Genomic DNA, 12,382 nt, shown 5'->3' on the forward strand with positions numbered 1-12,382 from the left:
GGATGATGAATTGCAGGGCGGCCCGCCAGGCACAGACGGCACGCTCGGCATCACTGACGGCGACAGCGTGCACCCTCACTCACCCCCAACCAGCCGTGTGATGGCGAATCCCCACCGATGTTTTATGCGTGATCGACATGCTGTTGCTAAAGGTTATCGAAAGAGACGATGACGATGACGGTGACGATGACGCTGGGGATAGAGGGTCAGCCCGTACGTCCAGGGGCACGAGTACCCTGATTAAACACAGGCGGGAGCAACAAAACAAAACAGCGACGCGGGCAGCAACGGCGGCCGCGGCTCGCGCGCTCTGCAGCACCCCCATGCGTTCCCGGACACGCCGCCAGGAAGCCGGGGCTATCTATCATCACCCCCGGTTTTCAGATGAGGAAACTGAGCTTCGAAGAGATTGAGCCATTTACCAAAGCTCACACAGGGAGACAGTAAATAAAATGGAGTCACGGAGCCTGTCAGCTGCCTGCAGGATCCACGTGCTACATACGGACCAGGCATTCAGTGACAGGTGCTACGGACGGTGGGTTTGGGGCTGGGCGAGTCCTCACGTGTGGAGTGACATCCTCAGTGAGACTGGAAGTAGCAAACCGCAGCCCCACGAGCTCCCAAGTCGAGGTAATTACCCTCGATCGGCCGATGTATCGAGATAATATCGCCAAACGTTACGGAAGGCATGCGCGCAATCCCGTGGTCCATTCAAGAGCAACAGTCAGGGTTGGGAGGCACGTTAGAGAATAAGAAATAAAAATACCAGCCCTGGGAACAGCTGAAGCCTCGCTTTCGTTCTCGATGAACCGCATACAAGTTGGAACCTCAGCAACCCATCGTATTTTGCTGGGCGTTAGCTCAAGTAAGAGGCTTGAACGAGAAACCTTCTGAAACTCCTTCCTGTTCTAAAAGTCAAGAATACTTTATTTTAATAACCTAATAAAATAAGCAGATGTCTTACGCACGCTCGCTGTGCAGTGCCTTTGTTGTAATCACCTAAATACGGAGAATGAGTGGATACAAAGTTTATGAAAGAGAATCTTTTCAAAGTTAATGGAACCACCAGAGTTTTGTCAGACGTCACCCTCGCAGGACAGGAGAGTGGGGACGGGGACAGAGAAGACGGAGGGGACAGAGAAGAAAGAGGAAGCGAGGATACGACCGATCGGTTATGTGAAGCCGTGAAGGAGAAGACTGATCGGAACGCGAAGGAGCCAGAGGAATGTCTAACATGTTTCCTTTAAACACTATTAGCAAGAAATCTCAGCCGAGATGGAGACAGTGCGATTCGTCCCAGAACTGACAGACGGGCAGCAGTGACCCAACGGCTAAGCCGGCACTGGCTTATGACCGTCAGTCCCGAGCCAGTGACAGACCCGATCTGAGAAAGTCGCATGAAGGAAACTGCCTGCAACGCCACACAAGCTGCGCCGTGGGCCCGGAGGCGGGAGGGGGCGAAGGACCCCGCGTGGCAAAGGGAGGAGGGCGCGCCGGCCGGCGCCGCATCTCCTCTCCGTGAACCTTCGGGTCTGTCCACCGATGCTAAAAAAGAGAATTCGCTCCCCAAAACGCGGACGGGCAGTTTGAGGACGATGAAAACGAAACGAAGCCGACTCCTTCGCCATCATGGGAAGACAGGGAGCGGACGGCGCGACCTCTACAAAACCTCAGCACGCGGCGGTGCGTGCCGATGACCTGCGCCCATCACACACGGGCAGTGGCGCTGGGCGACCCGGACCCGCCGACGGATTTCAGAGTAACGGAGCAGGAGACGTTCACCGAGACGGTTTTAGGTTCCAGAGGACGGCGCTTTGTCAGGTTCCCACTAGGCACCTGTAAGAGGAGACCCCCCCGGCCTCCTGCAAAAGCGAAGGGCCGCCCCCCACTGCATCCGGCAGACTCGCGTGCGAATGAAATCAGCTCTGTCGCAACCACTCACCACGCCGTTCCCACTTTAGATACTTGACTTAGTTTGAGAAAGTTTACACATTCACAAGGTGTCTAGACTAAGAAATTGGATTTTGTAAAACTCCACAGAAAAGAGCCAAGATTAATCCTAAATCTGGGAGATGCTCTGTGGCACAGGGTCTCCTTGGGAGCACCTGACTCCTCCAAACTGGTTTCGTCGCCAGTCGTGGCCCGCCCACCTGTGTGGCCCGCCCACCTGTGTGCCCACCCACCTGCGTGGCCACCCACCTACACGGCTGCCCACCTGCGTGGCCGCCTACCTGCATGCCCGCCTACCTGCGTACCCACCCACCTGCGTGGCCACCCACCTGCATGGCCCGCATACCTGCGTGGCCGCCCACCTGCGTGCCCACCCACCTGCGTGGCCGCCCGCCTGTGTGACTGCCTACCTGTGTGGCTGCGGATGTGAACCCTCAGCGTCCCGCTGCTGGCGAACCTCTGGCCACAGTATGGGCAGGTTTTCTCCTTCTCTCCCGTGTGCGTCTGGGTGGGGCGAGGTGAAGGGGGTTAAAGAGACATAGAAAGAGTTAGGTCAGCATGATTAAGTGCCTCTGACCAAATCCTTTCTTCCAGGATTATGTTGCCTTAAAATGATTTAATATCACAGTGAGATTTTAAACCATTTATCATGGGTATTCCCGCTGGTTTAAAAAAAAAAAAAACAAACCTTAAAATTGTACATTTGCGTTAATTTGAAAATAATTCTGCAGTTTACTTTTTAAGCCTTTATAGAGCCCCCATCTCAAAACGATTAAATTTTCAAAACCAGTGTACGCTAGCAAAACCACATAATCAGAACGAGGCGACAGCTGCTGGTTTACTGCTGCCAAGACACGTTTCCTGAGGGGCATTTTCACATTCTTTGGGTGCATTTAACTCTTGAGGACAGAATTAACCTTGATAAAGTCATCTGCTACTTGCACTATGATTGTCTGACTGGGCTAATTTTGCTGCAACGAGGAATATAAATCCGATCTGACCTTCGATATCAGAAGCTACTAATTGAGCAATCGATTTGAAAGAACATTCCTGCCCTGAACATATCTTTTATCTGGGCGTAAACAACAACAACCACAACAACAACGACATAAGGACAGATAAATGAGTGTCATCGAAAGCGAGCTTTGACGCCTCGCACCTGTTAGGATGGATGTTGTCAGACATGAAATCCCAAGTGCTGGCGAGAACGTGGCAAGATGCAGCCCACGTGCGCCGTCGGTGGGATGTAATCTGGGGCGGCCACCGTGAAAACGGGTGTGGAGGCTCCTCGAAAAGTTAGAAATAGAACGACACAAACCGAAGCTACCCCTACTCCTGTGTCGATATTATTTACAATAACAAAGATAAGGAAACCACTTAAATATCCATCAACAGAGGAACAGATGGAGAAGATGTGCTGATACGTACAATGGATTACTACTGAGAAACAAAAAATAAAATCTTGCCATTTTGTGACAACACAGATGGACCTGGAGGGACTTATGCTGAGTGAAATAAGTCAGAGAACAACAAATACCATAAAATCCACTCATATGTGGAATCTGGAAAACAAATGATCAAACAAAGCAAAAAAATGAAAACAAGCTCGTCATAGATACAGAGAACAGAGCGGTGGTGTTCAGGGGGCTGGGGCGTCGGAGTGGGCGAAGGGGCGACCTGTATGGTGACACAGGGTAACCAGACTTGTGGTGGTGACCCCTTCGTAAATACACAATGTTCAATTAAAACGCCACACATCTGCAACTTTTAGAGTGAAAGGATTTTTTTAAAGCGATTTTCGATAAAATGTTAGAGAGTTCAAGGAAAGCCCAACGACCTCTCCAGAAAGAGGAGACAGATCGAGCGTTGCAAGCTTGTCTCACACCCACGCAGGCCGTTCCAGAAACGAGGGTCGGAGCCCCTTCAAGCCCCACGGCTTTCCAACTCGGGAAAAGGGGAAAAGAAAGGAGAGGAAGACAGTTACTTCCGGCATCCTGCATTCTCCGGGAAACGGGTTTAGAATTTTCTAATTTCAATGATGATTTAACATCGAGCAAAGCAGCGGGGTCATCTGAGGGGACATCACCGAACAGAGTTCCTGGGGCCTGTGTTTGCATCTGTTTTTATGCAAGTGACTGGCAAAGAATAGGAGATTTTTTTTTAATGACACTTTCCCAGAGGGAAAAAAGTGGGGGGAATCACCTCACCACCTGACACCTCCAAGAAGCACCGATCAGCACAACATTTTCATGTTCCGTATTAACTTGATTGTTAAACGTAATGTAACTGGTGTTGTAGCCTTACTGGTATTTAATTTGTAAGTTTTCACATTTGAGTCATACTCTTGTATTTAGATGTTACTATCGCATTTGTAATTTTTTAAAGAGCCATGAAGTAAATACATCAGTCGACACCAGTGTCCTTTACGTTGTTTTGCCTTTGAAAGGAGCTTCTATAAGACTCAGGTTCGAGAACTATTGTCTAATCAGCTGCCACGCCGGCCCAGGCCACTCTCCACCACAGATGTCCCCTTGCGTCTTCACGTGGCAGGCACCAAAACGTCTACTTTCGCTACAAGTTCTTACACGAAACGGCCGCACATTCTTCACACCAGTGACAGCCATCGCCACACTGTGGCTCCACTTAAAGTCAATGTCGCAACATTTTAACACACCACAGACCTATGCTCTTCTCATTCCCTGACAGAAAGGGCAAAACACAGCAATTCTTTAATAGTGTAAAGTCGTTCAGAAATTCTAGGTATCTATTACTACAACACTGGATTATTCCAACCAGGCAACTGCAATAAATACCTTCATTTGTCTTTATAACATGATTTCTTTTGCTGCTACGTAAGTATTTCATTGTTCACTTATGTGACCTAACTTACCTGCCAGGAGTAGATAAAGGACATTAAAGCTATATCAATGCGAAGAATTAAAATGTGCCTTTAATTAAAAAAACGTATATCTTATTAGATGCAGAATTTGGTTAGCTGGTTCTAACAGACGCTGAAGGTATAATACTAAAAATCTTAAAATGGCTAAGAAAGCATGGAGACAAACCACTGAAAACAGTGTCGATGAGCGAGACGACATGAACCATGCCCTGGGAAGTCTACTCGACGTCCCGTTACTGCGGACGACGACAGCGTCTCTCCTGAAAGCTCACTATACTTCTCCCTCATTGATTGAAACACAAGGGACGTTCGTTACATTCATGCAAAGAAAAGGCGATTCGAGCAAAGAGAGTTGGAAGACTCCTCTGAGGTTTGAGAGGGGAAGATGATGGCGTGATCACTGGGCCTTAAAGCTGCGGGAAGAGACGGTCGCTCCGTTCACTCCTTTTCAAACAGGCGTGTGGAGGCCAGGCCCCCACCCCCTCAACACGCACCCCGAAGTGGCAGCGCGGTCTCACGTCGCTCGGCAGCCCACGTGGGGAGCAGGAAACCGCCTCGCTGCACTCATTTCTAAAGTCCGCATTAAAACCTTTCGCTGTGTTCGTTACAGTAAGAATTTTGCTCTCTTAAAAATGTACCTACAATGTACATATTTAACAAACGAAAATAACCTGCGGATTTGCTTGAGGTAACTAATAGAGAACAAAAAGGACAATATCCAAACCAGGAACGTCATTTGGGTTGAGTTGAGCAAAAACTCACGAAGGGCCTGCTGGGGACCTTCCTGGGTCCTAGAGGTTGGAGATGGAGGACCCTTCAGTCCAGGAAGAGTTCGGCTACAAGTGGCGATCGACATCTGAATTAGCTTTGAAAAATAAAATTATTAAGACACCATTCAAATTCCCTTAAAAAAAAGACCAGTGTTAACCCAAAAATCTATAAAAATTGATAAGCTCCCACTGGCTAGTACTTTGACCATCTGTCGGCAGAGGTCAGGGCGGTGTGGAGTCATAACCGAACTCCACGTTTGTTTTCATGTAAAAAACGTATTTTTTTTTCTGAAAAAAAAAAAAATGAAGAACAGACGTTTTCTGAACAGTTGATATAAATCATGCCTTTTGAGTAAACATGTTGGTAAGTTAACGTAAAACTGACCATCGCGTGGTGAGTAACAGATACGCCCACAGCGCTTAGCCGTGCCGTCCACGCACACTCCCAGCCGGCCTCGCTCACCTTCTTATGGCTTCGGAGCACGGAGGGCGTCACGAACGCCTTGTTGCACAGTTCGCATCTGTACTTCTTGTGCCTCTCGTGGACCACCTGGACGTGAACGTTTAAGGTGTCCTTCCTTTTAAAGGTAGACTCACAGTGATGACACTTGAAAGTCCTCTCGCCTTAGAAAATTACAAAGTCAAATAAGAGAAAAATAAGATGCCCTGTAACGGGGTCCTGCTAACTCCCCCCTCGTGTATTCCAGATTTAGTCTTGCTTTCCCCCAAGGAAGTTGGCTTTCTAGCTTTAACAAATTATCATGACCATAAAAGGGAATTTTTCACAACAAATTTTGGATCCATATTTGTGACCACGGGGACGACCTTTAACCTTCCCATAAGCTCAGTCTCTTCAGCTGGAAAATGTGGGGCCTGAATTAGTGCCACGAACTTTCCTTAAAAGTAAGTTTCTAGGGCAGTGGTAGGGTCTGAGGGAAGAAGGCTCTTTCGTGACAAAAGGACCATATCAAGCAGAGTGAGAGGGCTCTGGGGCCCTCCTAACGCCCCCGAGTCCAACCACGGTCCCTTCGGTGGACGGCGTGCAGGTGGCCTGGCCAGCTGGGGAGGGGCCGCCGCAGACTCGAGTGAGTCAGGACTTCTGGCTCTCCCGTCCATTTCGCTCCCCAGCCTCAGCCTGAGTCACTCTTACTCGGCTACAGAGGCGGTTTTCCGAGCCACGCGTCTTGGAGCAGCTTCGGAAAGCCTCGGTCAGCGTGCCGAGGACGGCATGGTGACTACGACGCGGGCAGGCACCGTCCGGCGCGGCCGCCTCAGCCCGCGCGCCTCGCCTGGACGAGAACCGGTCGGCTGACACCAAAAGCATCGGATTCTTCCCACCAAAAACCCCCTGCTGCCACTAGAAGTAAAATTCCGTCTACCAGAAGAAGAATCTCCTGCGCATCGGGCCAAGTTCAAAAGTCAAGGTTATGAATGAGAAGGCTCCCGGGTCTAAACCCCCGTGCTAACATCCCTCATCTCGTCACGGCGATTTGTTTCCGAGGAAATGGTCGTGCAGTGGAATGAGGTTCCCGCTGCTGCATGGAAACCTCGGTTCCTCAGGCGCGAAGCTGTTTCCATACGGAAAACAGAAAATCACGCCGAGAACCTCTGCAGAGTCGTAAGGTGACGGAGGAAAGACAAGAGATCGCGACACTGTCTTTTCTATGGGCAAAGAGGAATTTCATTATAACTTACCACTCGGCATTCATAAGAGCCGTAATCTCTTTATTATTTTGAAGTTGAGATACTCAACCAGGGAAAATTATTTCTAGGGTACTATCTTATCTGTACAACCCATCGTCGAGACTGATTAATTATTTTGCTTTCCTCAGAAATATTAAAATTTTAATCAGCAGTAGAAACTTTGTGTGCAGAGGATGTTCTACTCACTAAACAACTCGACTGAAAACAAGAAATATAAATATGACTTTGACTGTCGGCACGGCAGTGCAGTGACTCTCTGGTTACTTCGACGTCTGAGCACAGACTCACTTTAAAATTCGGCTCAAGCTAAGCAGGGTCGGGCCTGGTTAGTACTTGGATGGGAGACCACCCAGGAAGACCAGGTGCTGTAGGCGTAAAAAATAAAAAATAAGGGATTGTAAGCTCACAAGGTCCTTGCAATCTGTGAGGTCAACTGATGGTTGCAAAATAAAATAAAATAAAATTCGGCTCAGCAGTGACATCTTCCCTGAAATGGGGGAGTCCGACTATCAACCGCGGTATTCTAAAGAGAGCCCTGGGTGTGAGGGCCACGCGGACGGTTTCGGTGTGATGTGCTTGACTTAAACCAAAGGACAAACACGGCCACTGCCAGGGAAGGGAGGCCGCTGCCGGCCCCCCGGCCCGAGGGCCCCTCCGTGTCTCGGCGTCTGGGCCTTCTCTGTTCCCCCACTAAGCTGGAGCCCGGGTTAGGTGTGCACCCTGATCCTGTGCAACTCATCGAACCCCGCCACATTGCAGGGAGCCCGGCGTGTCCCCGCGGTCCGGACATTTATCGTGCTGTGAACTGCACGTATGTCGACGAGTGTGCAGCAAGGGCACCCCCATAACTGCCGCTCGGACCGAAACAGAAAACATTTCCAGCACCCCGGGATGTCAATCGTTGCATTGAGACAGGACCAAAAGGTCCGTTTTTAGAACAAATTTCGAGGATACCTTACCGAACACAGGAAATGTTTTTTTATACACAAACTTTAAATGATGACATACGATAAAATGTCTCATCAAACGATCCATCTCACGGCGGGAGAATGAGGCGGGGGTGGAGGAAGGCGTGAGGAAAGGCAGATGAGAGCTCCGCTGCAGGGGACGCCCGTGGGACGCCCGAGGGACGCCCGCCCCGCCCCGAGACGAGAGGGGCCTTGGACGACCCCGCCGCCCACGCCGGACTTACTGTTGTGGGTGAGCAGGTGCCTCTGCAAGGAGAAGGGGGTCCGGAACAGCGCCCTGCAGGCCTCGCACTGGAACGGCCGCTCCTCCGAGTGTGTCTGCGGATCAGAGACACCGCCGCTCAGGGCGTTCCGGGGGGCCCGTACCCCGCCCCGACGCCTGCCTCCTTTTGATCCAAACCCAGGATGAAACAAACAAATGAACTTGTGGACATGCTTAGCAGCTTCGCTGTGAAAGAACCTGGACAGTGACATGCTTTGCAGCCAGGCTAACCAAACCAAAGCCACGGCATCGAGACACTGGCCTGAAGTCGACAGCGTGTTCTAAGTAGGAGCCGTCAGTGCGTAGCCAGGGGAGCGAATGCTTTTGTCACAAAGACGGCGACACCGCCGAGTTGCAACAGCATGACGTGACCATCTCAGCAGAGGCCCCCACCCGTCCCATCGTGCTCAAGACCCTCAGAGTCCATCTCATCTGAGCGAGGTGCCAGGAACACGCTGGCACGTGTGGGCAGAGGACTCTGTCTCCGAGGTAGATTTTACAAGCACCAGATGAAATTAAGTTTTTTTAAAGGGGACTCGGCCTCCCAGTTTTCTTCTCTAAAGGAAGACAAGCTTTCACTGAATCGCATCATCTGTGAGCTATAGCACACCCTCCCGTTTAAATGCCAAGTCACCGAGGACGCCGACACCGGCTGACATAACACATGAACTCGTCCATGAGCTCGTACGTGTCTTCTTACGCACCGAGTCTGATCACTGTTGCTGATGTAGAAAACACGTCAGGAAATTTGTTGCACTACTTATAACACCTAATAAAATGTCTCAAAATGCTGCCTAGGTTTACAGCATAATTTTTATGTAATAACTACCAAATTAGCACATTTCTAGCCCTACAGACCAAATATTAATTTCATGAGAGAAAAATAAAATTTTCACCAGGGCCATTCACAATTAAAGACGATAACCTCAACTGTCAGTAATATATATTGCTCCACAGTGACAGATTTACTGGAAATGGTATTCTTCTTTGGGTCAAGTACAAAGCAAGAACACTTTCATGAAATTCAGGAAAAATACAGAGAGATTAAAAAAAGAAAAAATTTGGAAAAAATATCCCAGAGATATGTGGTTAGAACTATTCTTTTTCAAAAAGGATATCTGCATATCATAAGCGTATTACTGTCACACTGGATCACACAATAAACCTAAAGCCACAGAAAATGTGTCATCAGGCTGATTACAGGGTCTGTGAAATAATTTTGTTACTGTGAGCTTTGTAACTGGCTTCTTTAAAAGGCCTCCTTCTCACGAAAATGAATGGAAAGCGGAGAGAGATGGAAGAAACCAGTTTCTTTAAGCTCAGAACGAGAGAAGGTGGTTCGTTTCTCAGAAGGAAGCACGATTATGACACGCAGGTGATGCCCGCGGAGAACGTCCGCTCTGCCTGGCCGAGCCCGACCTTTTCACTGCCTGAAAGCCACGACTCCATTAGCACGAAGCCGTGATCCCGGAGCCAGCCACGAAATCCCACAGCCTCGATTAACCCTGACCAGGGCACAGGGAATGCGCATATATGTGAAGATAGCAGATACATCACAGTATTTGGAAAGCAGCATTTTCTACATAAAAATAGGCATCTTAACCTCGATAACATCATAAATCATAACTATGCCAGCTTCTCTGGCAGATAATTTGCTAGGCACGATGGCTAAATCGACTGGTAATTCTACACTGAACTTTATGTGCCCTCCAAAGAGAAACAAATACAGATTCCTAAAATACAAACAGAAAACCAAACAACAATGGAACAATTCCACTCCTATCAAAAAATACGCTCTCTAAAAATTCATGCCAGTTCTTGAATAGGAAATAGTTTTCTTATAGTATAAGTCTCTAGAAATTAACAGATAATAGGATTCTAAATATTTGGTCAGGCCAGATAGATACATGGTAGATAGATAGATGATAGAGATAGATAGATGATAGAGATAGATAGATAGATAGATAGATAGATAGAGGATGGATGGATGGATGGAAGAGAAAGAGAGAGAGAGAGAGAGAGAGAGAGAGAGAGAGAGAGGTGTTTGTTTGTAAGCCACCACCTAAATATCTGTCAACATCACCAGAGGACATATTCTCAATGAAACTTCGTAAAAACTAATCCATTTTTCAACATAATACAGATGTAAACTAAAACCAAAAGATGAAAGATTAGAGTCAGTTTCTTATTTTAAGTATAAAACATACAAGACAGGATACCAGGTTCAAAGCTTATATTCTACTGAAAATACTGCACTTCAGCATATTGTAATTTTAAAGTTCTCATTCATACGTTTCTCGCTTTCATTGTTTCGCGTTTGTGGCATTTTCTAGTACGGTACAAATTGTTATAGAAGAGAGAGGAGTGTCTTTTTTTCAAAAATGCAATAATTATCCATTTATTTTAACTCAGCTTCCAAATTTCTATTGCCTACTCGCTAAGATGGCGGACATCATTTAAAATGCCCATGTTACAACTAAATGTTTTAATATATGAAAAATGTGAAATATAATCAAACTAGAGAATTGATTTAATGATTCCAGAGGAAAATGATCTACATTTTTGTTTCCTGCTCTTTCTACAAAATAAAGGGAGAAAGAACAAAATATGTCTGAATGAAATCAAGTATTTACATTAAGTATTTTTAAGAACTTTTGTGACAAAGGGATGTTTTTTAATATATGATATTGATCTCAAGAGAACATAAAGGAAGCAGAGGTAAACAGTCTACTTGCTAACATTAATTTGCCTAAAATGCCATGTAAAACACTTGAGTCAAACTACAAAGGAGGCCTTAACCCACAGATATTAAAACATACTACGAACTGCAAATATTAAAAGAGCGTGATATTGCAAGGGAACAGAAATTAAATGGAACAGAATGGAGTCCAAAAACAGATTTCTATGAGAGAAATTCAACAATGTGATAGCCGTGGTTTTACGAAACGGTATCTCGTTCCATACCCCAAAATAAATTCTTGATGGATTAAAATACTAATAAAAAAAAAAAGAAACTCATGTGACTTTTGAAAACATTGATGAATATCTACCTAATCTTGGAACAAGAAAAACTCAGAAGCCAAGACTCGGGGACACAAAACTCATAATTCACCTCATATCTGAAAACATAAAAATGTAAAACTTCTTTATTCAAAAGATGCAAGTTGATAGAAGGGGCAAATATCAGAAACGAAAATAGCACAGAATTAATATTCATAATATCTACAGAGCTCCTAGAAATAAGTGAGGGAACATCTAAACAGTCCAACAGAAAAACGGACAGCAAGCACCCACGAGCACGTCTCAGGCGGAACGTAAGTCTCCAAGTCACGACGTCAAAGCAGAGACGTTCCTTCCTGAAGGACACTTAAGTCACACAACCCCGTACATCTAAATATCCTTAACTCCGGGACGGGCAGGTGAAACCTTGTACTTCTCTCCCGGCTCCACCCAAAAGAACTTCCTCTCACACAGAATCAGGGCGAGGGGCGGGAGCTCCGGGAGACTTTCCTAGGGCCATGAAGGAGGTACCTCGAAAGCTGCAGCATTTCACACGGAAAATTCCCCTTGGGTCCCACACTTTGGACTCTCTCTCACGCTCCCTTTCCAGGGGTCGCCTTCCCCGGTTCCCACCCCCACCTACCCAGCTCTGCCAGCAACCTCTGCCCTCAGCTTCTCATTTCTCACCTCCCTGCTCCAACCCATTCCTCACAGTGACGATGCCAAAGGCCCTGCAGAGGATGACAATACCCGCTGGGTACCGGGGTGGCCAGCCTTTGAATGCAGTGGTCGATGTGGTAATAATTAACCAAATTATTTGGACAAATAA

The 12,382-nt window shown here is 47.3% G+C and overlaps 1 protein-coding gene across 1 annotated transcript in view; it reads right to left on the reverse strand.

Annotated features, from left to right (window-relative positions):
* The window catches only part of PRDM5 (PR/SET domain 5), a 101,136-nt gene that overhangs the window by 39,191 nt on the left and 49,563 nt on the right, over positions 1-12,382 (reverse strand). The window contains exons 11-13 of the mRNA XM_023536966.1: positions 8,516-8,609; positions 6,083-6,243; positions 2,361-2,454 (exon numbers count right to left, since the gene is read on the reverse strand). Of these exons, the coding sequence (XP_023392734.1) occupies positions 2,361-2,454; positions 6,083-6,243; positions 8,516-8,609 (349 nt within the window). The remainder of the gene's footprint in view (positions 1-2,360; positions 2,455-6,082; positions 6,244-8,515; positions 8,610-12,382) is intronic.

Source organism: Pteropus vampyrus, unplaced genomic scaffold (assembly GCF_000151845.1).
Source record: "Pteropus vampyrus isolate Shadow unplaced genomic scaffold, Pvam_2.0 Scaffold174, whole genome shotgun sequence".
NCBI lineage: Eukaryota > Metazoa > Chordata > Mammalia > Chiroptera > Pteropodidae > Pteropus > Pteropus vampyrus.